The 11,541-nt window shown below is 45.5% G+C and overlaps 2 protein-coding genes across 2 annotated transcripts; one reads left to right on the top strand and one right to left on the bottom strand.

The window, feature by feature from the left end:
- Positions 1-211: 211 nt before the first annotated feature.
- si:ch73-41e3.7 (uncharacterized) lies at positions 212-4,313 on the top strand. The gene is made up of 3 exons (XM_082963776.1): positions 212-401; positions 1,756-2,952; positions 3,755-4,313. The coding sequence occupies exons 2-3, from the start codon at positions 1,757-1,759 to the stop codon at positions 3,999-4,001; spliced, it is 1,443 nt and encodes a 480-aa protein (XP_082819902.1). The 5' UTR covers positions 212-401; position 1,756; the 3' UTR covers positions 4,002-4,313.
- A 4,161-nt stretch (positions 4,314-8,474) lies between these two features.
- On the bottom strand, positions 8,475-9,991 carry LOC123727771 (thioredoxin-like protein 4B). Its single transcript, XM_082963777.1, has 3 exons — positions 9,756-9,991; positions 9,369-9,520; positions 8,475-9,184 (listed from the first exon to the last, which is right to left on the bottom strand). The coding sequence occupies exons 1-3, from the start codon at positions 9,885-9,887 to the stop codon at positions 9,019-9,021; spliced, it is 450 nt and encodes a 149-aa protein (XP_082819903.1). The 5' UTR covers positions 9,888-9,991; the 3' UTR covers positions 8,475-9,018.
- Between the last annotated feature and the right edge of the window lie 1,550 nt (positions 9,992-11,541).

Genomic DNA, 11,541 nt, shown 5'->3' with positions numbered 1-11,541 from the left:
TTGAGTCACGTAGTCGCTATGGTATGGAGGTTGAGTCACGTCGTCGCTATGGCATGGAGGTTGAGTCACGTCGTCGCTATGGCATGGAGGTTGAGTCGTCACGTCGTCGCTATGGCATGGAGGTTGAGTCGTCACGTCATCGCTATGGCATGGAGGTTGAGTCGTCACGTCGTCGCTATGGCATGCACCTTGACCTATAGATGGGGGGGGGTTGGTTCGTCACGTCGTCGCTTTTCGTTTGTAACTTCCACCTGTCAAAGCATCTTCGGAACGGTCATTACTAATATTCAGTCGAAAGTAAAGTAACGTTTAAAGTGCCTTTTCTCATTGGCTTCTTTGGGGTTATTGGATACAACTGATCGGCCAGAACTCATACAGCGCCGACGCATCACTTTAACCAGGTATGTTTCGGTGAGGAGGGGTGCTATTAGCCATGGTGATAAATGAACTGACAAATACAATGCAAAAATAAATCCTAGTTTACAATAAATGGTAACGCAAACCGTTTTACCTTTTATTGGTTAGGATATACAGTTTGGGTCCCAAATTATTGACACCCTTGATGAAGATGAGGGGAGAAAAAAAGGACTGTATGAAACGTGTTTAGGAACTTCCCTCTTCAATTCAAAACAAAGGTTTTCAATGGGTTTTGAAGTCCGGAACACTGAGATGATTTTTTAGGGTGGCTAATTAACAATTTCTTTGTGGATTTTGATGTTGTGCTTGGAGTTATTGTCTTACTGGAAGATCCACTTAGTCACAAGTTTCAGCTACCTGACAGAGGAAACCAGTTTTTTTTTTGGGGGGGGGGGGGGGGCTAAAATTTCCTGGTACTCAGGTAGAGTTCGTGATGCCGTTGCCCTTAGACAAAAGGTCCCAGGACTAGCGGAAGCATCAAAAACCCCACAACGTCAAAGATCCACCATCCATATTTTACAGTAGGTAAATGGGGTTATTCTCTGCTCATGCATCCTGATTTGGACACCAAACCCACCGCTGGTCTGTGTGGACGAAGAGGTCGTATTTTACAGGTGATCTGACCAAAGCACCTGGTTTCAATCCAAGTGCCGATGTCATTTAAAAAAAAAAACTCCAGACGTTTACATTAGTTGGATGACATGAATATAAAGCTCTTTGGCAACACACACACACCAATGGAGCAATTATATTAGCATAAAATTATATAATTACCCTGTTTTTTTTTGGGGGGGGGGGTTTCAGTGTACAATATAGCTCAGTATTTGTATAATTTTAATACAGTCATTTCTGCTCATCTTCAGTAGGGCTGTCAATCATTTGGGATCCCACTGTACACAAATAACGATGCGCTTACTTCCTCAATACTCCCCAGGCTAGAGGCTAACGGGATCAGATAGCCCTTCCTCAATACTCCCCAGGCTAGAGGCTAACGGGATCAGATAGCCCTTCCTCAATACTCCCCAGGCTAGAGGCTAACGGGATCAGATAGCCCTTCCTCAATACTCCCCAGGCTAGAGGCTAACGGGATCAGATAGCCCTTCCTCAATACTCCCCAGGCTAGAGGCTAACGGGATCAGATAGCCCTTCCTCAATACTCCCCAGGCTAGAGGCTAACGGGATCAGATAGCCCTTCCTCAATACTCCCCAGGCTAGAGGCTAACGGGATCAGATAGCCCTTCCTCAATACTCCCCAGGCTAGAGGCTAACGGGATCAGATAGCCCTTCCTCAATACTCCCCAGGCTAGAGGATAATTTTCCCTTTATGCTTTGCACCAGGATGGAGTTAATGGTGGACACCGCTCAGACCCAGGGTCAGACCCAGAGCCAGGGGGGTCAGGCTGTCTCCCCTCCCTCAATCTTCCCGTATCGCTTCACCTCGGACGGACGTCTGTGTCACCGGGTCACCCAGGAGCCCTTCATGTTCCAGAGGGGCTGTGACCCAGACGTCACCCAGAGAGAGGACCAGGCTTTATGTCTCCACGTCACCCAACACGTTCACTCTCTCCTGGAGGAGCAGCTCCACCTCGTCAGGCTCTACCTCCCATCTCTCAGCAAGGAGGTTTACATCCCTCCTCCACCCTTCAACAAGGAGGTTTACCTCCCTCCTCCATCTCTCAGCAAGGAGGTTTACCTCCCTCCTCCATCTCTCAGCAAGGAGGTTTACCTCCCTCCTCCATCTCTCAGCAAGGAGGTTTACCTCCCTCCTCCATCTCTCAGCAAGGAGGTTTACCTCCCTCCTCCATCTCTCAGCAAGGAGGTTTACCTCCCTCCTCCATCTCTCAGCAAGGAGGTTTACCTCCCTCCTCCATCTCTCAGCAAGGAGGTTTACCTCCCTCCTCCTCCATCTCTCAGCAAGGAGGTTTACCTCCCTCCTCCTCCATCTCTCAGCAAGGAGGTTTACCTCCCTCCTCCATCTCTCAGCAAGGAGGTTTACCTCCCTCCTCCACCAGAGTCCCAGGGGCAGGGGGACCACCACAGGGTCTACTTTAGCCCCCACCGAGGAGCCCCCAGCCAGGGCTACGTGTACCTATCCCCTGGGGCCCTGGAGAGCCCTGCCAACCTGTTGGTGGTGGTCCAGGACCGGGGAACGGTGCGCTGCGGGCTGTGGAGCTGGAGGGCTGCTGCCAGCGAGGGTCTGGAGAGAGGCAGCATGATCCCCTATGTGAGGAGGGTCCTGGAAGAGGGCAGCTCTGTCCTCCTGATGAACCCCAACCAAGGAGGAGGTGCTGGGGAGACTCCGGAGGAGCACGTCCACCGCGTCTGGGACCTCATGGTGTCGCGCTGCGTCTCCCGGCGTGTTGTCGTGGTAGCGCACGGTTACGGAGGCCTGGCGTTCGTGGACCTGCTGTGCCGACGACCGCAACAAGTGGTGACGCAGGTGTGGGCGGCGGCCTTCCTGGACTCCTCCCACAGCCTGTGGCACCAGCCATTGGACGCGGCGGGTCGAGAGTGGCTGAGGACACGCTCCAGGAGGTGGGTTGATGTCTTTATATAACCAGGGAAGTCAGGACACGCTCCAGGAGGTGAGTTGATGCCTTTTATATAACCAGGGAAGTCAGGACACGCTCCAGGAGGTGAGTTGATGCCTTTTATATAACCAGGGAAGTCAGGACACGCTCCAGGAGGTGGGTTGATGCCTTTTTATATAACCAGGGAAGTCAGGACACGCTCCAGGAGGTGGGTTGATGTCTTTATATAACCAGGGAAGTCAGGACACGCTCCAGGAGGTGGGTTGATGCCTTTTATATAACCAGGGAAGTCAGGACACGCTCCAGGAGGTGGGTTGATGCCTTTTATATAACCAGGGAAGTCAGGACACGCTCCAGGAGGTGGGTTGATGCCTTTTTATATAACCAGGGAAGTCAGGACATGCTCCAGGAGGTGGGTTGATGTCTTTATATAACCAGGGAAGTCAGGACACGCTCCAGGAGGTGGGTTGATGCCTTTTTATATAACCAGGGAAGTCAGGACATGCTCCAGGAGGTGGGTTGATGTCTTTATATAACCAGGGAAGTCAGGACACGCTCCAGGAGGTGGGTTGATGCCTTTTTATATAACCAGGGAAGTCAGGACACGCTCCAGGAGGTGGGTTGATGTCTTTATATAACCAGGGAAGTCAGGACACGCTCCAGGAGGTGGGTTGATGCCTTTTATATAACCAGGGAAGTCAGGACACCTTCCAGGAGGTGGGTTGATGCCGTTTATATAACCAGGGAAGTAATTGACAATATATTCTCTTTTTACATTGCACATTACATAAGACGTTGCCTTTTAGGTGGGTACTGAGCTCCAAGCCCCTGAATCAGCCAGTGGGGTCGTTGAAAGCAGGATGCCCTCAGATGTCAGCTGGTACACAGAGTCATGACGCCGCTCCGTCTGTCTGCATGGAGTCGGTGTTTAGGTTCTTCTCCAAAACGCTGAGTCCTAAACCGCCCACCACCTTCAGCATGGTGACCCGCAGCAGGGGCACCGCGGGACAGATCAGGCCTCACAGCGGGAGAGGCATCACCGGGCCTTACTGACAGCACCAGTGAAGTACAGGGGCACCGCGGGACAGATCAGGCCTCACAACGGGACAGACATCACCAGGCCTTATTGACAGCACCAGTGAAGTACAGGGGGACAGATCAGGCCTCACAGATCAGGCCTCACAGCGGGAGAGGCATCACCAGGCCTTACTGACAGCACCAGTGAAGTACAGGGGGACAGTGGGAATTGAGTATTTATCTTTCGCTCAGAAAGACACTTGGTCTAATTCATGTTAAATCATTTTTCTGGACACTGGATGAAATCATCCTAAATATTTTTAGTTTAATTTTGTTAAGACACTCCAGGACCGGACTAGTCCACAGCAGATTGTGGATAAATACTTTTTTTAAAATCTTACTATCTGTAAAATACTAAAGACATTTATGTAAAATGCTTCTTTTTTTTTTTTTGGCACATTTTTTATAAAATAAAATGTTATCTAGAATAAAAAATGTACAGCAAATCAACAATTCCCTCTAAGGTTTACCCCTGGGTAACTCTGGGTAATATATCTAATGGTATCCACACAACCCTGGGTAATATATCTAATGGTATCCACACAACCCTGGGTAACTCTGGGTAATATATCTAATGGTATCCACACAACCCTGGGTAATATATCTAATGGTAACCACACAACTCTGGGTCAGTCTGGGTAATATATCTAATGGTAACCACACAACCCTGGGTAACTCTGGGTAATATATCTAATGGTATCCACACAACCCTGGGTAATATATCTAATGGTATCCACACAACCCTGGGTAATATATCTAATGGTATCCACACAACCCTGGGTAACTCTGGGTAATATATCTAATGGTATCCACACAACCCTGGGTAATATATCTAATGGGAACCACACAACTCTGGGTCAGTCTGGGTAATATATCTAATGGTAGCCACACAACTCTGGGTCAGTCTGGGTAATATATCTAATGGTAACCACACAACTCTGGGTAATATATATAATGGTAACCACACAACTCTGGGTCAGTCTGGGTAATATATCTAATGGTATCCACACAACTCTGGGTCAGTCTGGGTAATATATCTAATGGTATCCACACAACTCTGGGTAATATATATAATGGTAACCACACAACTCTGGGTCAGTCTGGGTAATATATCTAATGGTAGCCACACAACTCTGGGTCAGTCTGGGTAATATATCTAATGGTAGCCACACAACTCTGGGTCAGTCTGGGTAATATATCTAATGGTAACCACACAACTCTGGGTAATATATATAATGGTAACCACACAACTCTGGGTCAGTCTGGGTAATATATCTAATGGTAGCCACACAACTCTGGGTCAGTCTGGGTAATATATCTAATGGTATCCACACAACCCTGGGTAATATATCTAATGGGAACCACACAACTCTGGGTCAGTCTGGGTAATATATCTGATGGTAGCCACACAACTCTGGGTCAGTCTGGGTAATATATCTAATGGTATCCACACAACTCTGGGTAATATATATAATGGTAACCACACAACTCTGGGTCAGTCTGGGTAATATATCTAATGGTATCCACACAACCCTGGGTAATATATCTAATGATAACCACACAACTCTGGGTCAGTCTGGGTAATATATCTAATGGTAGCCACACAACTCTGGGTCAGTCTGGGTAATATATCTAATGGTAACCACACTACTCTGTGAATGTAGATGATTCTGAAGCTGAGAATGAGTTGATGTGGGAAGTCTTGACTTTCTGGGAATGTCGGTTAACGACAAGTAACACTGAGTGAAGACGAGCAAACACCGAAACGGCCATTTAACCCAATTGCCCTCTTCAAAGTATCTTACTAAATGTAGTCCAGTTCGTTACATTCTGTATGAAATGGGCTTTTTACATTATTGAGGCAAGTCAAATTTTTTTTTAAAGTGGTTAAAATTCATTAAAATGTTGATGATGGTAGTATGATAAACTAAAGAAACTAGACATTTTTCAAGTTTGACATTTTAAAAATACTTTTATTATTAATGGACCAAAATACCAACAAATCTCCAAATTGATCGGTAGATGCAAGTCACTCAACACTGTGGTGTCTGGGCTTAGATAATACAAGGATCTCCTGCACTGTGGTGTCTGGGATTAGATAATACAATGATCTCCTGCACTGTGGTGTCTGGGATTAGATAATACAATGATCTCCTGCACTGTGGTGTCTGGGATTAGATAATACAATGATCTCCTGCACTGTGGTGTCTGGGATTAGATAATACAATGATCTCCTGCACTGTGGTGTCTGGGATTAGATAATACAAGGATCTCCTGCATTGTCTGTGGTGTCTGGGCTTAGACAATACAAGGATCTCCAGCACTGTGGTGCCTGGGATTAGATAATACAAGGATCTCCAGCACTGTGGTGTCTGGGATTAGATAATACAAGGATCTCCAGCACTGTGGTGTCTGGGATTAGATAATACAATGATCTCCAGCACTGTGGTGCCTGGGATTAGATAATACAAGGATCTCCTGCACTGTGGTGTCTGGGCTTAGATAATACAAGGATCTCCTGCACTGTGGTGCCTGGGCTTAGATAATACAAGGATCTCCTGCACTGTGGTGTCTGGGCTTAGATAATACAAGGATCTCCAGCACTGTGGTGTCTGGGCTTAGATAATACAAGGATCTCCTGCACTGTGGTGTCTGGGCTTAGATAATACAAGGATCTCCTGCACTGTGGTGTCTGGGCTTAGATATTACAAGGATCTCCAGCACTGTCTGTGGTGTCTGGGCTCAGATAATACAAGGATCTCCTGCATTGTCTGTGGTGTCTGGGCTTAGATAATACAATGATCTCCAGCACTGTGGTGTCTGGGCTTAGATAATACAAGGATCTCCAGCACTGTGGTGTCTGGGATTAGATAATACAAGGATCTCCAGCACTGTCTGTGGTGTCTGGGCTCAGATAATACAAGGATCTCCTGCATTGTCTGTGGTGTCTGGGCTTAGATAATACAATGATCTCCAGCACTGTGGTGCCTGGGATTAGATAATACAATGATCTCCAGCACTGTGGTGCCTGGGATTAGATAATACAATGATCTCCAACACTGTGGTGTCTGGGATTAGATAATACAAGGATCTCCAGCACTGTGGTGCCTGGGCTTAGATAATACAAGGATCTCCAGCACTGTCTGTGGTGTCTGGGCTTAGACAATACAAGGATCTCCAGCACTGTGGTGTCTGGGCTTAGATAATACAAGGATCTCCAGCACTGTGGTGTCTGGGCTTAGATAATACAAGGATCTCCAGCACTGTGGTGCCTGGGTTTAGATAATACAAGGATCTCCAGCACTGTGGTGCCTGGGCTTAGATAATACAAGGATCTCCAGCACTGTCTGTGGTGCCTGGGCTTAGATAATACAAGGATCTCCTGCACTGTGGTGCCTGGGATTAGATAATACAATGATCTCCAACACTGTGGTGTCTGGGATTAGATAATACAATGATCTCCAGCACTGTGGTGCCTGGGATTAGATAATACAATGATCTCCAACACTGTGGTGTCTGGGATTAGATAATACAAGGATCTCCAGCACTGTGGTGCCTGGGCTTAGATAATACAAGGATCTCCAGCACTGTCTGTGGTGTCTGGGCTTAGACAATACAAGGATCTCCAGCACTGTGGTGTCTGGGCTTAGATAATACAAGGATCTCCAGCACTGTGGTGTCTGGGCTTAGATAATACAAGGATCTCCAGCACTGTGGTGCCTGGGCTTAGATAATACAAGGATCTCCAGCACTGTGGTGCCTGGGCTTAGATAATACAAGGATCTCCTGCACTGTCTGTGGTGTCTGGGCTTAGATAATACAAGGATCTCCTGCACTGTGGTGTCTGGGATTAGATAATACAAGGATCTCCTGCACTGTGGTGCCTGGGCTTAGATAATACAAGGATCTCCAGCACTGTGGTGCCTGGGCTTAGATAATACAAGGATCTCCTGCACTGTGGTGCCTGGGCTTAGATAATACAAGGATCTCCTGCACTGTCTGTGGTGTCTGGGCTTAGATAATACAAGGATCTCCTGCACTGTGGTGTCTGGGATTAGATAATACAAGGATCTCCTGCACTGTGGTGTCTGGGCTTAGATAATACAAGGATCTCCTGCACTGTGGTGCCTGGGCTTAGATAATACAAGGATCTCCTGCACTGTGGTGCCTGGGCTTAGATAATACAAGGATCTCCTGCACTGTCTGTGGTGTCTGGGCTCAGATAATACAAGGATCTCCTGCACTGTCTGTGGTGCCTGGGGTTAGATAATACAAGGATCTCCAGCACTGTGGTGTCTGGGCTTAGATAATACAAGGATCTCCTGCACTGTCTGTGGTGTCTGGGCTTAGATAATACAAGGATGTCCAGCCCTGTGAGCGGTCTTATTTTTATGTAGCTAATAATTTAGGAGATAATGATTTGTGGTGAGGTAGTAGAGATCAAACCAATCCTTATTTGAAGTGACACATTTATTAACAAAAAGTTCAAAAGGTTTCTGACCTTGTGACCAAACATACATTAGATTCAGCATTCCCACTATAAACAAAGAGGCAACAAGAACATCCAGATATAAATGAATCTTCATTGTATGAAATAAAAGATTGTTCACTCTGACACATATCTGTGTCTCTTAGAGAGATCTATTTCCCTAGGAAATATCAAACCCCTAGGAAATATAATACTAATATATATATATATAAATAAAATACTAAACACTACATCAGAATATTAAACCTCAAGTTATGGACAGTTTCACTAAATCGGTACATCAGTATGAATGGTGAAGTGAGATGGCGCCAGCTACAGTGGCGTCTCTTGATAAAGCCGACACCATAATTGTCCGGGCCAATCCGTTCTGTGCCGGTCAGACGTTTTCTTTTCACATGAATTGTCGGCAGGTTGAGCGCTCAAACCGCGCCGTCGGTCTCCCGACGAGATCTGCAGCCAGGGTGCTTGTAACTGCGCTGAAGGGTGGGGAATCGTGGTGAAATCTCAGATCCCATGGTAGAGCAGGTCGTACTTGGGGATGTTCTGAGGGTCGATGGGACTCTGGACGATCATCTTCCCTCTCATAGCTCCTCTGTAGATCACCTCGATCAGATCCAGGAAGTCCTGCTTGGTCTTAAAACTGCCCACAAACTTGGTGTGATCTGGAGACCTGTATAGAGACAACAGTGTTTTAGCTATAAGCCTACAAAGGAGAAATGGCTTGTAGCTAATATGAGTAGTACCCACACCTATGACATTAAAAAAGGGAAGAGTGTGTTACAACTCACTGAAACGTAGACTGTATAACCCAACCAGTGGTATTCTAGCTAGTTGTCGGCCATCTTCCTTCTCACCCATAATCAACTTTCATGTGTTGTCCGTTGAAGAAGAAGACTGTAGATGGGATGTAACTGATGTCGAAGTATCTCGTGTAGACGGGGGCTGAGTCCACATCCACGATGTAGATAGACGCCATGTTACTCAGGTCGTGGGAGGTTTTGGACAGCTGGCAAAAATAATGAGAACACTTGTCATTCCCGATTCAGACAGACTCAAACGTTACAACAACAACAATAACAACAAAAAATACATTGACAGTGTTGGTGTAAATATTGGTAACGATTGACATGCACGTTTTGCATCAATGTTTACTGGCTACAATATTGCAGGTAGTTAGCTGGTAGAGCTAGCTAGTTACCCAGCTAGCATGCTAGCTACACATGCTAACGTTAGCTACTTACAATCTCGTCAAGTTGCAGGCAGACCGAGTCTTCATCTCTTCCAAACCGAAGAACTAAAACCTTTTCAGCGACGGTTTTTATTACCTCGTCTATGTCATTTTTACATGACAATTTGGCCAAAAACAAACTCATTTTGTTAGCTGCTAGCTAGCATTTGTGTTCAGTTTGACAAACGAAAATGGTACGCTGTGTAACACCATAAAACGTCCGTCAGAAACTGTGACCGAACAGCCGATAGTGTCCGCTGCTTCTTTTCTGTCGTTTGAGCCAGTATGTTGATATTTGTTTAACGTTTAATACTGCGTTTTACTAGTATATCCGTATGTAGTATGGCTAGTACATATTAGCTTGCTGTTTTGGGGGGTTTTAGGCTGGGTTTCTGTGTACAGCACTTTGAGATATCAGCTGATGTAAGAAGGGCTATAGAAATACATTTGATTTTATTAGTAAGCAGTAGGCTAGAAAGATTTCAGACACAACCACAGTTTTTCGTACCAAAGCAAGCATGCTTTGGATAACTTTTGTTAAAATAAACACACATACACACACACAAAAAACACTCAATCCATCAACATAAACATTTAACTTATATATTAAAGTGAGCATGTTTTTATATACACTTAACCATTGGGGTGTCTTAAGAAAGGGAGAGAGAAGAGAGACAAAAGAGAGAACCAGAAATCACCGTGTGTGTGGTACAAATCTATCTATCTCATCTACATACAGTTGAAGTCGGAAGTTTACATACACCTTTAGCCAAATACAATTAAACTCAGTTTTTCACAATTCCTGACATTTTAATCCTAGTAAAAATTCACTTTCTTAAGTCAGTTAGGATCACCACTTTATTTTAAGAATGTGAAATGTCAGAATAATAGTAGAGAGAATTATTTATTTCAGCTTTTATTTCTTTCATCACATTCCCAGTGGGTCAGAAGTTTACATACACTCAATTAGTATTTGGGAGCATTGCCTTTAAATTGTTTAACTTGGGTCAAACGTTTCGGGTAGCCTTCCACAAGCTTCCCACAATAAGTTGGGTGAATTTTGGCCCATTCCTCCTGACAGAGCTGGTGTAACTGAATCAGGTTTGTAGGCCTCCTTGCTCGCACATGCTTTTTCAGTTCTGCCCACAAATTTGCGACCAAACTTAAACTTAACTTCCTGACTGATGCCTTGAGATGTTGCTTCAATATATCCACATAATTTTCCTTCCTCGTAATGCCATCTATTTTGTGAGGTGCACCAGTCCCACCTGCAGCAAAGCAACCCCACAACATGATGCTGCCACCCCCGTGCTTCACGGTTGGGATGGTGTTCTTCAGCTTGCAAGCCTCCCCCTTTTTCCTCCAAACATAACGATGGTCATTATGGCCAAAAAGTTCTATTTTTGTTTCATCAGACCAGAGGACATTTCTCCAAAAAGTACGATCTTTGTCCCCATGTGCAGTTGCAAACCGTAGTCTGGCTTTTTTATGGCGGTTTTGGAGCAGTGGCTTCTTCCTTGCTGAGCGGCCTTTCAGGTTATGTCGATATAGGACTCGTTTTACTGTGAATATAGATACTTTTGTACCTGTTTCCTCCAGCATCTTCACAAGGTCCTTTGCTCTTTGATCTGGGATTGATTTGCACTTTTCGCACCAAAGTACGTTCATCTCTAGGAGACAAGAAACCATGGTGATGGTGATGGGATGACATGTGTCCAATAAAAAATATGAAACCGTCCGTCAAAAACAGTCTAAACAAAGAGTGCAGGAAACTAAATAAACAGAAATGACTGCATCGT

The sequence above is a fragment of the Salmo salar genome, chromosome 17 (genome assembly GCF_965601325.2).
Source record: "Salmo salar chromosome 17, fSalSal1, whole genome shotgun sequence".
Taxonomy (NCBI): Eukaryota; Metazoa; Chordata; class Actinopteri; order Salmoniformes; family Salmonidae; genus Salmo; species Salmo salar.
Note: the sequence above shows the minus strand (reverse complement) of the source record. Positions and strands in the feature narration are given on the sequence as shown.

Excerpts from the sequence above, each read along its gene's own strand:
- si:ch73-41e3.7 (XM_082963776.1), top strand. The coding sequence starts at position 1,757 with ATGGAGTTAATGGTGGACACCGCTCAGACCCAGGGTCAGACCCAGAGC. Across the intron at positions 2,953-3,754 it reads CTGAGGACACGCTCCAGGAG|GTGGGTACTGAGCTCCAAGC; the intron begins GTGGGTTGATGT and ends GTTGCCTTTTAG.
- LOC123727771 (XM_082963777.1), bottom strand. The coding sequence starts at position 9,887 with ATGAGTTTGTTTTTGGCCAAATTGTCATGTAAAAATGACATAGACGAG. Across the intron at positions 9,521-9,755 it reads GCCTGCAACTTGACGAGATT|CTGTCCAAAACCTCCCACGA; the intron begins GTAAGTAGCTAA and ends TATTTTTGCCAG. Across the intron at positions 9,185-9,368 it reads CACATGAAAGTTGATTATGG|GTCTCCAGATCACACCAAGT; the intron begins GTGAGAAGGAAG and ends GTCTCTATACAG.